The following is a 16,665-nucleotide window of genomic DNA, read 5'->3' on the forward strand; positions in this document are numbered from 1 at the left end:
TTTTTATTTACATCCAGGTAAAACTATGCATGTGTATGAATTTCTTATTCGAGTAATAAAATAAGAGCGAAGTAAATTGGAATCAGATTGCTTTCTCTTGTGCAGATACCTATTAGAGCGTTAGTATTTTGAATTATTAGATACACAGGATTTCCCTCAGTGTATTATAAGCTTGGCGGGTCACTAGGCGTTACTTGTGCCCCCACCAGGCAGGTTTAGAATTGCTTATTTATTTAAGTTTTTTATATATATGTAACATTTTTAAGACTTTATAGTTGGGGTTCAGATATTAATCTTCCAATTCCAAAGTGATATTTTCAATTTTAAACATTTTTTAACTCAAAAACACGGCGGGCCAAGACAAAACACAGCGACTGCCAAGCGCCCCAACCACCAGGCTTAGCAAGTTTTCTTGGGGAAACCTTGATACATAATGCCACATGGGAAAACATAGGAAAATGTCTTGTTATAAGTAAAATAATCTGGCAATGGAACTAGTACTTTTTAAAAATCAATATATGTTGCTGAAAAGTTAGTTTCTTGCAACAAAATGAAGATCAGTGTCGAATCCCACGCTAGAGTGAGCACACTTGCCAACAAACCGATCTTCTGACCTTTGGCTTTGGTTCAAGTATAACTTTGCTAAATGGCCAAAGTTTATTTATCCTGGAAGTAGTCCAGACCTAACACGCATCTTCACTGCAATGACAGCACTGGCCGCACGTATGAATGTGAATAGTCAGAGTTAAACATTTGTTTAAAGCCATCAAAGCCACAAAGCCATCATGTAAGGACAGCTGTAACATAAATCACAGAATGCCAAAAAACTAGTTTCACCCTCAAGAAATGTCTGAAAAAATCTCTCTCCAGCACAGAAAAATGTTAAAAATGCAGAAGAATTTATAAAATGTTCCAACATGTTCTAATCATGGTAATGCATTTGAAAAAAAGCATATTTTTTTAATCCACTCCACTGCAGCAGGAAGTAACAAACATTTATAACCGACTATGGATTGACTACAGCTGCTACAGAATAACATTACCGTGGCCTTCCTATATCTTATCATGGTTTAATGACCCTGAACACAAAGGGCAAAAGCAGGAAGTCCACTTGATGCACATATAAACACACACAGTTACTTCACACACACACCACATTGGTAATGTCTCCAGGACACCGTCATGAATAAAGAAACAATACAGCCTAATGGTTTTGTAAGCTTTTAAGGTCATATATATAATAGTCAAGCTGGTTTTCCACATCTTCCTTATCAAAATTATATCAGAAAAATCATTTTATGTGTTTACTTAGCTTTGAAAGATTAAAAAACAGAGTCAAAATAAAGTGGTTAGTATCTTAAAACCTTGAAAAATCCATGAAACATACAGATAAGCCACAGTTCCTAGGTGAAATACACCTCCAGGATCAGTTACTGTGAAAAATAGAGGAAAACTTAAGAGAAAATGGACTCTTTTTACTTATATAAAGACTTGAACTGCCTCTACTACTAAAGGAATCATTGTTTATTCAGAGAAATTTGGTTGAGACAGTTAGTTAAGCTGATATCGGCCCAGACAGATGAAAGCTTCCTTTTCTTCACAAAGGATAGTTGATATTTTCTGAAGTTATCAGTGTTAGTTCTCTTATCTTTACTTGTAAGATGTCATAATTCAGCAACTAAATAAATCCTCAGGCCGCTGGAAGGCTAATGGTTATTGAGGCGAATCCCCAGTGGCGCCTGATTTTATTAACTTAAAAACAGCTCAAAATGAGAATGTTGATACACACTGGATACAAAGCTATGCTAGTGAATATTTATCATCTAGACTTTGACAAGAGTAGGTTAAATTTGTTGTGGTTTGTCATCCAGACACTTTCTGTGATACTGCATTAATATTATGCTGCCTGTGGCTCCATCAGTCGCCCTAATTAGCTGAGGCTTATCAGCCCATCAAGATTTTTTTTATTTTTATGACTGGCTGTTCTATTTGTACAACAGCATAAAAGACGGGGTGTTATAGAGCATTTCCAGTTCTCTAAAACATTTGAAAGTGATCCCATCTGACAAAACCAGCGAAGTAAGCTGAATAGGTCTGGTCGCTACTACTTAATTTATTGTAGCAACTTAGAGTTTTATTCTGTAGATATGAACAGTTTCAGTTTGAGATGCTTTCAACCCATTGAACAAATGGTAGCTTTCCATCACTCTGAGGAGCTCTTCAGCTTTTCACCAGCTCACTGCAAGATGACTATGAATATGTCAAAACAAGCAAATTCATCCGAGGAAGCATTGAAAGAACATTTAAAGTTATACCACAAACAAGTAGGACACATCCCTGAATTTCATGAAAATTCAGGGATAACTTTAGGGCTGAAACGATTCCTCGAATGATTTGAGTATGTCAATTATTAAAATTGCTCCAGGAAAATTTACCTGCCTCGAAGCTTCGTTAATTTATGTTTTATTATTTAGCGTACCGTGTTCTGCTTTAACATTATTTGCATTGCGCGGAGCTCTGACTTCTGCCTCTGAGTTGTTGACGAATGCTAAGTGTTAGCGTCATAACGTCCAATTTTCAAGTTCGGCCCGTGGGGATTTAATTGATTGATGATAATGCCCGGGTTTTCATCGTTTTTTGGGGGACCAATAAGCATCCTTAAAATGACTGATGAGATTACCTGAAGTACCGCAGCTTTTCTCCTCCGGGAGCTGCTGGTTCAAAGCGAACAGCGGGAAGAGCGCTGCGGGAGTATTTTTCTACAGGTAAGCGGATAGACTGAACACGGCAGGCAGCTGAGTAGTTGATGGTTACAGTGTAAGTGTAGCTTTACGGACGAACTGCACAATAAATTTCATATCATCCCAGTCTCAACAAATTGTGGCGGTACATGGCTGGTAAGATGAGTTTCTGAGTGTGACGAACAAAGTTTGCCGTAAATATTCTGTATTACTCCCCCCATTCTTACTTTCGTCCCCTGGTCTACCGGTCATGCGCCCCCCCCAACACACACATTAGGTTTGTTTGTTCGTATTTCCATTCCCATCTTACGTTCGCCTAATAACAGAATTTTAAAAAAATGAGAGAGAGGACAACAAATTGTAATTTAGAGAATAAAACTAGTTGTGAGACAGAAACAATTAACAGGGGTCTTCCATATTTTTAGCATGAAAATTTCAAACTTATTTTAATATGTAAAATTTATTCATTCATTTATTTTTTGGAGTAACTTGAAAGGAAAACAAGTCTTTATCTGTAGGCTCCACAAATCAAACAGCTGAATAATGATTACAATATTGAGCTCTTCTCAACTTGACCACAACAAACCAACTACATTTTAAAACTTAAAAGAGGAATAAAAAGAAAATCTGTGAAATTGACTTTGGTATACAAGACCCTCAAGACTTGAGGTTAGAAATCTCAAGTCCATCTGAACCTGAAGCTGTCTAGAGTCCAAAAAAGGCTTTTTTGCATTGTGGATAAGTGTGTTGTTTAAATAACATTCTTTATTTTTGAGTTTCCCTCATAACTTTTTTATATAAATGAATATAAAATCACTATTTATTTAGTTTTATAAGATTTCCATCCCTTACAACAGAAGAAGAAAAAGAAGGAAAACCAAACAGTTTTGAAAACTAAGTCTTACTTAGTCCATCCAGACTTGGAAAACGATTTAAGCAAATTCTGTACTTTATGAGGATGCATAGGAACCCTGAATCAAAGTGGAGAACTTACTGCAGTTGAAAACTGTCTGATATTCCCCTAAGATGACATCTTTATACAACAAGTTTGAGAACTAATACTGAGAGCAAAGTTAGCTGAAATTAAAAAAACAATAACAACAAAAAAACTATAATATACCATCGTTATCGTTTCTAAAGATGTGTCTCTTCTCTCGGATGTTGGTCATAACATGGGACACTTGGTACTAAACATGAGACACGTTGTTCCCACCAAGGGGATGTTGTTTTTTTATGTTTTGTTTTTTTTAGACTCACTTTGACAAATCGCAGGTATTTTCTATGATCTACTCATAGCTGTAGTAGTGCAGTTATATGATGCAAATAAATAATTTCTCTCAGTCCCCGACCAGTTGAGGTAAATGGTTGATTATTATCTCATGTTAATAGAAAGTTATTCCTCTCCCCTGCCACTTTATGCTTGCTCTGAATGAGAAACTGCAGCGATGTGAAGACTCAATTCACTGGTAATGGATTATGACTTTCAGCCAATTGCCCGTACCCTTTTCAGGACCCAATCTGACTCTTTGGAATGAATATTTATATAGCTGTTTACCTAAATTAACTAAATGTACCTGGATTTCCATATGATCAGTTTTATTTTATGTACAGTGCCCCCAGATTACTTTGGTGCAATGTAGTTAGTCCAATTTAAATTGAATGTATTGAAGAACGGGCTTAAACACGTGGGCCTTGATTTGTTCGGTCATAGTGGAGCTTCAGCAGACCCACGGTCACGCAAGTACTCAGAGTCCTCATAAGCCGGAGGATAGCTCTTAACATCTTTAAACAGCAGCCGGTCCGAGTTACCGGATGTTACAAAAAAAACTAACCGCTTCCCAAACTGAGCATTTTAGTCAAAATAGGTTAACTAAAATCCACCGGTATGGTAAATCCGTCACAGAGAATTAAAAATGGCTCGTTTTTGTACACACCTGCCCGATGAAAGAGAAGACGGAGCCCACTTCCCCTCTTGGCTAGCGTTACGTCCGCTGGCTCGTCCCCGTGGCTTGTGTTGTTATCGCTAGCGGAGGAGCTGGAGACGACCAGTCGGGAAGCAGCTCACTCACAAAAAGCCCGGTGAGGTAAGTCTGACTCCTCAAAAACCAGCTCCTACTCCTGGACTATATATAATACCTCAGAAGCGTTTTGAAACACCTCCTGGACGTGCGGATACTGCCCCCGTATCGGCTTTCATAAAGCCACGGGGTTGAAGAAAGTCACTACGCATGCTCACATAACTCAAGTGACGTTAACGGTCAGCCTTTAGCCCCGCCTCCGAGTCAACACTCAGCCAATCGGGAGCGCAGGGAGGCTACATTCTCCATCAGCGTGAGGATGTCAGACTGATCCAGGAACAGTTTCTGAAATAATAACCTTTCTTGCATAAGCCGTCTCTTTTTCCCCTGCTGCTGGGCAGTAGTTTAACAAGAGCCAACAATGGCACCCTTCACTTCTCAAAGTGGGTCTTTTTGTCCGCACCTCGTGTGGGTTTAGGCTATGTATTCCGCCACACTGCCACTTAGTGGTTGGTTGCACTGCTTCCATTAGCCACACTTTAGGTTGAGTCATCAGTGGCATAACCACGTTTGATAACAGGGCACAAGCTGCCCTTGTGCCCAATGTGCTTCTGGGCAATAATGTCCCCACATGTCTTGAGCTGCTTACTTTCACACAACGTTGCAAACATTTGCATCTGTTTAGGTTTACCTATTTGTTTCATTTTACACTCATTACGATAGAATGAGGACTGCAAACACTCATCAAGGGCATGCATATCATACGAGTTTGAAATGGCAACAATAGTTGCAAATAATGCATTGATCTTCAGGTTTTGTTTGTTTTGAATATATTATGAAAATTACATTTTCATTTATAAATATATACATGTAAAATAAAATGTAAAAAAATGCAAACATACAGATTATTTGTATTAGGCAAGTCAAAGTCAGAATAGAAGAGGATGAAATTCCCTATAATGACATGAAAAGGTTTGCATACTCTCATCACGAGCAGAAGTATAGTAATTTGGGGCTTTTCCAGGATGGATTGATTGTAATGATTTGTATTCCCAGTAAAGTGTGTATGACTGACTTTTTCTCTTTTCTTTTAATCCACATAGGGGAAAAATAATAGAATACTGGCTCAAATATAAAGTCATCCCACAAATATTTACATTATTGTCTTTTAGCGAGTTCCAGAGGAATCACACCAAGTTTGGAGCCATTCTTAAGGCTGATGATGAACAGTGGAGTCCATTTAAATTATCTGGTTTGCTGGAACAAATGTACCTTTTAAGCGAATCTATAGATTTTCAATATGGCTGAGATCAGGGCTTGTTTCCAAAACTAGTTTTGGGATCATTAGCTGGAAGATTTAGAAATAATCCATAATCTTTATTGGTCTATCCACTTTTGCTATCAATACCACTGGCAGCAAAACACCCCCTAAGCATGATCTTGCGACCACCATGTTTAAAAGTTGGTACCTTTTTCTTACGTTTAAAAGCCTCCGATTGACTTCTTTGTGACCAACAAGTCGATCTTTCTCTTGTCTGACCATAAAAGCTTTCTCAGAAAGGATTTGGCTTGTACATGTGAACACCAGCAGCATCCAATCTGATTGTTGTCAGTCTTGGAGCTTCTTTCTTACAGGCACCAATTTGTCAATGTTGATGTTAAACTTACTTTAATGGAAATAGAAAAAATTAGCCCAGGAACAATCAGGAGCTCAATAAAATCTACCAGACACAAATGTTTGTAAAGAAACTTCAGCTCTTCCTTGTCCAATACCAAATCAGAATGACTATCATGCCCAGAAAACACTATCAACCAAACATTGACATTATAATTACATCAGAAACTCAAAAAGGCAGCAGCAACATCATCAGTATTTCTAACGATTTAAAAAAAGAAATCTTAGCTAAATTTATGCAGAGCAGAATTAGCATTATGCTAATCAAAGCAACGTTCTTAACTGATGATCAAAGAAATGACAGCAGCTAATGAACCGAAAAAGTAAAACAACAAAAAACGAGCATCGTAATATGGTAGCTAAAGCTTATAAAACACGCAGAGAAACAGAAGCTGTAGCTTACCGACAACCGTTAAAATCTTCTACATTGTCAATAAAGATGGAGAATTCCCTCAAAGCTTTCCCTCGACTGCAGTCGTCGCCATCGTCAACCGTATCACCATGGCGACCCAAAACTTTCAGGCGAGGGCAAACTTCCTCGCCTGAAAGTAGACATTTAATTCAGCGATGCTGATTGGTCAAATGTTTATTATTTTCCCCTAGCAACCACATGTGATTGACTATTTATTTAACTTCACTTATAAGGCGCAATCAGCGAATTAAAGTCAATCGGTGGAAATGTCGTGAAAATAATTCAGATTAAATTTAGGCACACGCTATTAAAGAAAACAGGTTAATACAATTTTTAATCGTGTAGATCATATTTAGATTTTTTTTCTTTTCCTCCATATAAGAATGGTAGACAGGCCATCTACCATTTACTGTCTCTACAGCAACATTTTGAAGAACTTTGAGAACATACGAGTTACAACAACATTCAAATTCTCTTAGGGATCAATTGAGTATTTTGAATTTGATTTTGAATATATATATTAGTTTGTTAATATAATTCAGACCTTCAATTATTTTAATCATTCCACCCTGGGGGAAAAAAGTTGAAATGTGTCTTTAAAATACAAAATAAGAATCATGCCTATCACAATTAGAATCTCTTTATAATTGCAACTTTTTTGTTGATATGTTTTGTATTCTTTATCTATTTAATTATGCGTATCTATAGCTAGAGGACACAGACCACATTTCCAAACAATGCAATATTTAGTCTCCATCTATGCCTTATAGGCAGGTATAGGTTTGCATATGTTTGTGTTCGTTTTATGTTTTTCTTTCCTAGTAAAGGCTTGTGCTTTCTCACAACACTCAGCCAGATTTCTGTTCATCCTGAGCAGGTTTTGCTGCAGCTTTGCTGGTCAAAGAGAGCCGTTCCTCTTCACTGGTACTTGGTCAGGATGAGGGAATATCAGTGAAGCAAAAAGTTGATGCAATCTACTGGTGATCTTAGACAACTTTATTACTGCTTGGCTTTCTACTGATACGACGTAACACTACTGAATTGCAATTAGATATAAATTAACTGTGTGTTTGTGGATTTTTGCCTGACTCTGACTCAAAATTGTCATATTGTATCCAAATTACTTTGGATTTAATGAATTTGAGCTGAAGTGGTTAAATAGGAACTGATTTTGTTATGAACCATTTCGTTTATGTGTTTTTATAATCTGAAATTGACATCCTTCTTCTTAATATTTTCTGGCTGAGACTTCTAGTCAAGACCCATTTTCATCTTCTTACTTTTACACTATTTAAATTTTTGTAAAAAATAAATATAGGTTTTTCATTTTATGTAATCTACTTTTAGTTATTTTACTGACTTCAAAATAAAAGTTTGTAAAATTTTGATTCAAAGTTGCACAGTATTCACAATTTCTACTATAAAACCTAAATTATATATATTTTTGATTAATACTCAAATTACTCTGTTCCTTTCCTTTATTGTCTAGTGTCGCTAAAATGCCTCAAAGCCAAAAGTAATGGAGACCATTTGGAAATGCTACCACGTACTTCTGCTTCTGTGCACCAAGTGTAGTTCACACTCTGACAACTAGCTGGGAGTAAAGCACTTCAAAAGGTATTTTGTAGTATGAGAGTCATATCTATCAACCGACATTCGTGGTAAACAGGTATGAAGCTAATTAGCATCAGTCGTCCAAAAAGGGTTAAAAGATAATGTTGAAATAGAAACTCTGTGAAATTGGTGAAATTTGTGGCTCTTTAATGTTGTGACTTCACGAAGGTCCAGCTGCACCTTACATTTTACTGCGACTGAGAGTCAGCATGCTCGTCTATACTGCATCAATATGCTACAAACCTAAGTCAGCATACAAACACTTTTCACAGTTCTTTTACTTGTCCAGAGCACTGTAGGAATTTACTTTTCCAATCAGACCTGTTGACATAATCTTTGAGATTACAAAAAGATAGAACTTTTTAAATAATTTCAATTACTAAACATGAAACGTATCTAACAGAATAACACAGGAACCCCTTAAGCAGTTGTTCAGTTCTTGTGTTGTTCCATCATCCAGTGCTGCACAGAAAACACCAACCCAATGCAGGATATATAACTATTAACTATACATATATACAAGCACACTGGTTTCCATCAGTGGTGCATCGGATGCAGGTATCTACAAAGGCTTTATACATAATCAGAAAATTTTAGTGCAAGCTAATCTCATATTTCAAACATGCTTTAGTTCTCTTTTTATGTGAATTTTTAAAAAATATTTTTCCTTTGATCTAAAACGTCTGTCTCTACACGAGCGCGTACGTTGGTGGTAAAGCTAGGTTCCATGAGGATTCGGGTCGGGTCAGTGGTCATCTGATGACGGATGCACAAGGAGCTCTTCTGTTGTGGGAGAAAATGCCATCCAGGAAGCTGATCGTCTCTCTGAAGGAGTCCTTTAAAATCCAGGGACAGTTTCTGATGCGGCTGAAGGAGTGCAGAGGGAAGCGGAAACGAACGTGTGCGTCCTGTGTTTTTACAGTGCTTTCGTTGTGGTTTAGTAGCGGTTCTAAGTGTTAGTGCAGAGCCTGAGAACTGGGTGAGGTGGCTGGGTAATTAGACGTGCTAATGAGGGAGAAACTACTGAGAGAATCCAGCTCTGTTTTATATCACATTTTCAAACAGCTGCATGGAGTTCATGATGTTCTCGTCCTGTGGAGATAAAAACCAAAAATAAGAAGCTAAAGTTTAGACTCACTTTCAGAAAATGTTTTTTTTTTAAATCAAGCACAAAAAACAACCCGTAGTGTTGTGAAAAAGTATTCACTCCTTCAAACACCAAGATCATGAATTTTGTCAAAGAGCTATTTGTTAAACTGCTAGAATATTATAGCTTGCTTTGTAAAATTAAATAGCATTTAATATCTTTTCACAGTGATGTAATTTGGCAACATAAATAGCTACGGTGAGCCAGATTTGACCCTTGGGACTTGAGTTTGACACATTTGCCTTACAATTTTATTGAGTTTCTGCTTTCTTGACACACTTAAATGTTTCAAATCATTAAACACATTAAAATGTCAGACCCAGATACCCTGATTAAATACAAAATGCAATTTCCAGATTAAGATAAATTTTATTAGGAGAAAAAAAATATCCACACCAATCAACCTTGATTGAGAAAAATAATTTCCCCCCCTTAAACGTAACGGGAACAATTGATGTAAATATTTTTGCGATAACTTATGATGATGTCAGAATATCTCGGTTAAACCAGACTTTGACTAGGCTACATCAAAACCTTTGTTATAACAATGTCTTTACATTATTTGTGCCCAAGCTCCAAGTTTATGGTAAATTTTTGGTTAATGTTGGTAATACAGCTCCTCTTCAGTGGACAGCATTGAAATTGTATATATGTCTTACAAGAGAAATCAAAAATGATTAAAGATTAATGGAATTTAAACACTGAGATGTACCCAAAACAAGTAATTATAGCTCTCATAAATGACTTTTTAAATGCAAAGATGCTTGCTAGACAACAATACACCTATAAGCCTGTAAACAAGTGGTTTTTCTTTCTTTGCATTGATGGTATGGTGAGTCTAAAAAATACTTAATGTACATTTCAGCTGCCATAATCACACATTTTAGCAGCTCGTGGGTTTTTATTTTGGGTGTTGATTCAATACATTGACATGTGGGAAAAACAACTTTTGCCAGAACAACAGGACAGCAGGACGGATTGAAAACCTTCATTAGTGCAGATGTAGTTAGAGCTGCGGTTGTAAACGCAGATCGTATCCCTACTGTGTTTTTGTTCGTTTCTACATGAGGTAGTTGCCTAAAAAAGAACAGACGCAGACTTGGTATTATTAAATCAACCTGTGCTTACTGTTCAAGTTTTATTATAATTATAGTATGCAGTACATACAACAACATGGCATTGTTAGAATTTACTTGTGTACTACTATAATTTATGTTTCCCTCATGAATAGTGATATAATTATTTTCAATTGGTTAAGACAGCCTTCAGACAATTGTGACTAAAGAATCAGAAGCTGTAAATGTTTTACTTTAATTCAAAGAAACACTTTTGCCACTTTGCTGAATTGAAGTGTCCAAATATTCAGAATCCTAACTAGCTGCCCTATAAAATGTTCATATACACGAGTATTTTAAACAAAATGTAATTTTATGGAAATAATGTTTTGCTTTTTTAAGCAGCTCCTAGCTCGTTCCTTCTGCCTACAAATCTGTCTGTAAGTATGCTGCAAAATATTCTAAACAATATGAATCCATTAAAACACACTTGTATATTTTCTCAGCAGAAAGAGTTTACTCTAAAGAAATAAACCCATCAGATGTTCTCACACAGGACTTAATTAAATAATATATGAGGATAAAAGTAATTGATTTTCCAATGGTTTCCTTAAACTGGTAAAGAAAAATACAAGTCTAGCTCAAAATTAACAATGTACTCTCATATAAACCTAAGAAAATCATGAAGTTAAATAAGATAATAATTATCATGCAATATTGCCAATATCAAAAATGTTTGCATATGTTAATTGGACTGCAGCACTTATGAGGGAATCACATGTCAGTGTGGTTTTAAACCTTTAGATTTCCGGAAGAAACACCAGCATTCATCAGAAGAGCAGAAGGGGCAAATGCTTGTTTTGGAGTGAGCTACAGATTAGGGTGATGTCACAGAGGCCTTCTAGCCTCAAACACTTGGATTTTATCAGCAAAAATGATTAAAAGTCAAAATACCAGCAGAAAAATACAAAAAGCTGGTTGGTAATCCTGTGATTTTTAAAAATTGAATGTTGAGACATATCTAAAAGAAATTCAATGTGCCAGTTTAAAAAAAAGAAAAAAAGAAATCTAAATAAAAATAATATGTTCAAATTGATAATATTTAACTTTCTATCAGAAAACAAACTTCTTGACTGAATATCAACAATTTAAATCTAAATGTGCCAGGGGTGTGAATAGTTTTGGGCTTAACTGGGCTGTTCACCAAAGCGTGACGTTAAACAAGGTGTTGCTCTGTCTGTGGGATCGTGAGTCACCTTCTGACACGTCTCTATGAACTCTTCAATAGTCACCACCCCGTCTCTGTTTTTGTCCATTTTCTGTTGGAAGAGGAAACAGAACCTTAAAGAGGATAAACACGTCAGGACCATTTTGAGAAAAATACCTTTTAATACATTATGTTAGCATAAAATAGGGCATTCAGAACCTGGAAGAACTTATCAACATGCTCTGACGGCGCATCATCCCGTACGCAGGGGTACGTGTATCGCCCCATCATGTCATAGATGGACTTCATGATTGCAAGCATCTCCTGAGGAATAAAGATGGAGACAATATGAAATACCGGTGGTAATAACAATAATAATAATCTAATTATGCCACCATTACACAGTAAAAAACTCACACAGGTAGAGATTTATATGTAGATAAATAAGTTTTACTGCTAATTTTTGCTTTGACTTGGAGTACTGTATTATTTTCAAGCTATAATGTTTTTAAAACATCTTTAACAACAATAGAACAGCTTAAAACAAGGAAAAATAAAACATAAAAAAATAAAAATAATAATAACAGCAATTACAAATACAATAATTAATAGATTAACTGATGTGGATTAGCTTAAGTACAGGTATAAACAGGGTAAAAAATGGAAGAAGGAATTAAATTATGATACTATGTTCAAACTCGGGGTACAAATTAAACAAGAGGTGAAGTTTATGCAGTATAATCAACTGACTGATATTAAGTCAAGATGAATAAGAAATAAATGTGTAAACTCGTTTACAGTAAGGTTTGATGCTCTTGGGGGCCCCCTGCTGGTAAACAATCCCTATGCAGCAGACTAGTAGTTTGCTTCACGACCAACTCTGATTTAAGATAATCCAAGTTTTTTGTTTGTGTTGGACAAAACAACCAAATAATAATGTTTGGCATAGAAAGAATTAATGTGGCAAAATTAATTGAATAAGCAATTCAAAATTATTAACTTTTTTATGTGAAAATATAACATACTCTTTCTTTAAATAAGGAGTTTTTTGGGACTCTGTAAGATTTTCTGAAATTATTGGTGGGAAAAAACAGAAAACAAAACATAAAGTTTTGTTGAAATATACTAATAATATTTTTTCCAGTTATTTCAGAAAGGCCAATACTGGGCAAAACCCTCTGTGTACTGTGTTTAGATGATTTTTCTGTTTTCAATAATGTCAAAACATTTCGTCCTGCATACAGCACACACCTCTTTGGTGATGTAACCGTCCTTATTGATGTCGTAGAGGTTGAAGGCCCAGTTGAGCTTCTCTGTGACCGAACCTCTCAGCAGAACCGACAGGCCGATGACGAAGTCCTCAAAGCGGATTGAGCCGTTTCTGTCGATGTCGAAGGCGTTGAAGAGGAAGTGGGCGTAAGTGGAAGCGTCTGCAGACAGAAAGAAGTCTTTGATTGGTTTACTGCTTTTACTGGCAGAATGGCACACAAACACATCCAGGACAGATGACAGAGAAAACTTCAAGGGAAAAAGTTCGATAGTGTGGGATTGGAGTACTTTCGGAATAACTTGTTGGATTCTGCAGGATTAGATTTTGCTACTTTTACTTTTATTCACTAATGTTCTCCAACAAACTTCTCAGACTTTCAGAGAACATCTGTTTTACACGGAGTTTGAATTACGCAGATCAACTCTTTGCCAATTCAGTAGCTTCTGGTTAAACTGGTTGCACTTTTTTTTTTTTTTTTACTTAGGACCATCAGAGAAAAAGGGATTAAATTTAAATGGACACAGTAATTTCAGATTTTCTAAATTTTTAAACAAAATTCACTTATCAACTATGGTGTACAACTATGGAAACTCAGGGAATATTGTATCCAAGTTATCAGTTGATTAGTTGAATTAATTGATAAGCGGCCATTTTCCTAAAACCTGAGTATTCTCTTGTATCAAGAGGGCTATCTTACCATAACATAAGAGGCTAATTTTTTTTTATAATATGCTGAATTTAAGAAAATATGAAGCACATTATATTTTAACAATTTTTGTGCCAGCTCTATTAAATACTGACTAAATAAACAAAAAAATATATATTTTTTTCGACATTATGTCTTAAACTTAGACACATTTATAAAACATAACAAGCAGGAACATACTAGGTTGCTGAACAGAAAAATAAAAGGTGAAAAGAAGAAACTATGGGCTATGTGAACATTTAATCCCCAATAAACAGAGATATTCATACAGAAGTACAGTCTGTGGTTGCTATTGAAGGAGTGTTAAAACTTCATATGAAGCGCATTAACGCACGACAACCCCAAAATCAAATAGCTTATTAGCATGTCCGTTACATTTTTTCCGCATCATCCTCTCCTCGCCTTCGTAGCACACAAGAAGTTGACGCTACCGTCATTTAATGTCGGCTGAATAAGCGCTATTGTCGAAACAACTTGTCGAGTGTTTATATTTCAAAACAAAACCGCATAAATCTCGAATAATCTTCAATTAATCTTGTATTCCACACCGGACTCTGTTTTGACCATTTGGCTTCTCTCTCTGGTTCTGGGAAACCCGCCATCTTTAATTCCGTTTCAACTGCCTTCGCTTTAGAATGACTAGCAGCTGCGCCCTCTGCTGGATGGCGGCCAAACTACAATAATAAAAGAAAATCTACTCGGACGTTATTAGTTGGACCTCATTTTAATCTAATAAAACATTGATTGACCATTAATCATACGTCAATTAATTGCATGAATCCCTAACGTTTTAGGTTTCACATAACATTTCAGTAAAACAAAATTAAAGGAACAAAATGTGAAAAGGTTAAAAGTGTATGAATATTATTTAAATAAGTGAAGACCTTGAACACCCTCCATTTCACTGCACATAGATTTTTACTTACAGTCCCTGAAAGGACAAGAAAGGAGCGATGGTTTTAGAGTCTAACCTCCTTGGGGAAAGAACTGAGAATAGATAGACTTAAACGTCTCCTCATCAACCAACCCACTGGGACACTCCTGCAGATGAAGGGGGAAAATGTTAAAAACAATTAATGTTGCTATTAAAAGCATAATAATGAAAGCAACAGAGAACGTCCTCGCCACAGCTTGACGTACGTTCTTGAAGCCTCGATAAAGAGACTGAAGCTCCTTCCTGGTGAACTTGGTTTGGGCCTGCAGCTGGTCCAGCCCTTCGGGTTGGTGACGCACCGTTGACAGCTCCAGGTCACTGTCGCTGCTATCTGTGGGAGCAAGAGATGGAGGGAGGACAGGGACGGATCGACAGACAGGAAGAAGAGAAGGAGGAGAAGTGGTGCAGAGAGGGAAAGATGAAGAGAGAAAGAGGGAGGACGGGACAGGCATCGAGTGAGTGAAGGCAGGCAAACAATTGAGGGTGAGGGTGGGTTCCCAAGTTTAACAGGGAGGGAAGGAGGAAAAACATGCAAGTTTAGGGGGAAGAAGAGGCAACAATCTGCTGAGAAGCAAAAGGTGGAACAAAGGAAGAGGAGGAGGTACTTTCTTTCAGGTGGAGATCTTCTTAAATTGTATTTTTTTGGTCTAAATTTGAAGTTTTTTAAACTCAATTCTCAAACTGTAGCTTTCTTCACACATGCTCAGAGAAAGCACGGCATAGCTGGGAAAAAACAAAAAGTAGGGAAGGTTTCTCCAGGTAAGCTGGGTTTCTCTTGCTTCATACTCACCATCTTCAGACAAAGAGAACAGAGGAGGAGGAGGAAGAGGAGGAGTTGGTGTTGACACCAAGATGGATTGAAAAAGAGTAAATGGAGAACAGTGGGAGAGTGACAGTAAGGAGAAAGAAAACAAAACAAGAGAAAACAAGTCAATTCGGGTCAGATCCTAAGAGGTGTAATGGAGAGGAGAAAATGTCCAGTTCAAACACCCAGCAGAGCAGAGACTATCACACACTGTGAAACATTAACCAAAATCAACAGAGAGGAACCGAGGGTCTGATTTTACGTCACATCACTTCATTTCTTTTGGGTTCATTTGGTTCAACGAGAAACAAAACTTTGATTACGTAGGTCTCTGATGTTTCTTAATCTGAAAATCTGAATCCTTTTGAATGTAAAATGTATTTTTCCATGACATGAAACACTCATTCTTGAGCTCAGGGAGCTCTAACTTATAGAGCACCTTCTATAATTATCATTCCTGATTAAGATGTATTAAAAGCATTGAAATCAATTTATCTTTTTTTGCAGAAGCATCAGATTACATTTCAACAATTCAACTTTTTATTTGAGTTCATTCATTCTGTGGGGGGAAAATCACTTGCTGAGACATAAAATGTTTTTTTAATGCATGTTCAGTGTTAGAGACTCACTAGCAGTCCAAACATTCACCCATCCATCAAACATCCTGCCGGAGTACCCAGAGAAAACCCCTGCATGCACATGGAGAACATTCCTGCAAAAATAAAGCTAAATAATGTTTCTATAAATTTTATTACAAATTTACATTGTCTGTCAGAGTCAGTATGAACGTTTGACTTTAATCTATGACGTTCTGCTTCTCATTTCTCTAAGCCACTATTCAGAATGAGAAAGACAAGAGAACATGCCAATCAAGAAAAAAAAACAAATATACATTTTTAGAAGTCTAGAAAAAATCCCAACCTTGACAAAATCTACATTGAGTCAAAAACAAACAGCTGGAGAGAAGCAAGGCTGGATGACAATCCAAGCTGCTCTAAAGGGGACAACAAACAAACTATTAGAGAGCCGCATCATCTTGAAGTCATGATGTCTCCATAACAGTTTTTGGATGCTGCCTATG

General features: G+C 36.6%; 2 protein-coding genes across 14 annotated transcripts in view; both read right to left on the minus strand.

Annotated features, from left to right (window-relative positions):
• The window catches only part of LOC102228677 (solute carrier family 23 member 2-like), a 45,349-nt gene extending 40,389 nt beyond the window's left edge, over window positions 1-4,960 (minus strand). Inside the window, exon 1 of one of the 2 annotated variants that reach the window (XM_023343638.1) lies at window positions 4,676-4,960. The gene's annotated coding sequence lies outside the window, so the exon portion shown is untranslated. The remainder of the gene's footprint in view (window positions 1-4,675) is intronic. The other variant, XM_023343640.1, reaches the window with a different exon arrangement.
• Window positions 4,961-8,590: 3,630 nt separating this feature from the next.
• LOC102228939 (calsenilin-like) overlaps window positions 8,591-16,665 on the minus strand; it is a 45,410-nt gene continuing 37,335 nt past the window's right edge. For 7 of the 12 annotated variants that reach the window (XM_023344128.1, XM_005794862.3, XM_014468468.2 and 4 more), the window contains 6 exons: window positions 14,986-15,110; window positions 14,817-14,886; window positions 13,121-13,299; window positions 12,089-12,193; window positions 11,919-11,981; window positions 8,591-9,552 (listed from right to left, as the gene is read on the minus strand). In XM_023344128.1, the coding sequence (XP_023199896.1) occupies window positions 9,505-9,552; window positions 11,919-11,981; window positions 12,089-12,193; window positions 13,121-13,299; window positions 14,817-14,886; window positions 14,986-15,110 (590 nt within the window). In that variant the 3' untranslated portion in view covers window positions 8,591-9,504. Of the gene's footprint in view, window positions 9,553-11,918; window positions 11,982-12,088; window positions 12,194-13,120; window positions 13,300-14,816; window positions 14,887-14,985; window positions 15,767-16,665 lie in introns of those variants that run through there. The other 5 variants (XM_023344130.1, XM_023344129.1, XM_023344132.1 and 2 more) reach the window with 4 other exon arrangements.

Source organism: Xiphophorus maculatus, chromosome 12 (assembly GCF_002775205.1).
Source record: "Xiphophorus maculatus strain JP 163 A chromosome 12, X_maculatus-5.0-male, whole genome shotgun sequence".
Classification (NCBI taxonomy): Eukaryota; Metazoa; Chordata; class Actinopteri; order Cyprinodontiformes; family Poeciliidae; genus Xiphophorus; species Xiphophorus maculatus.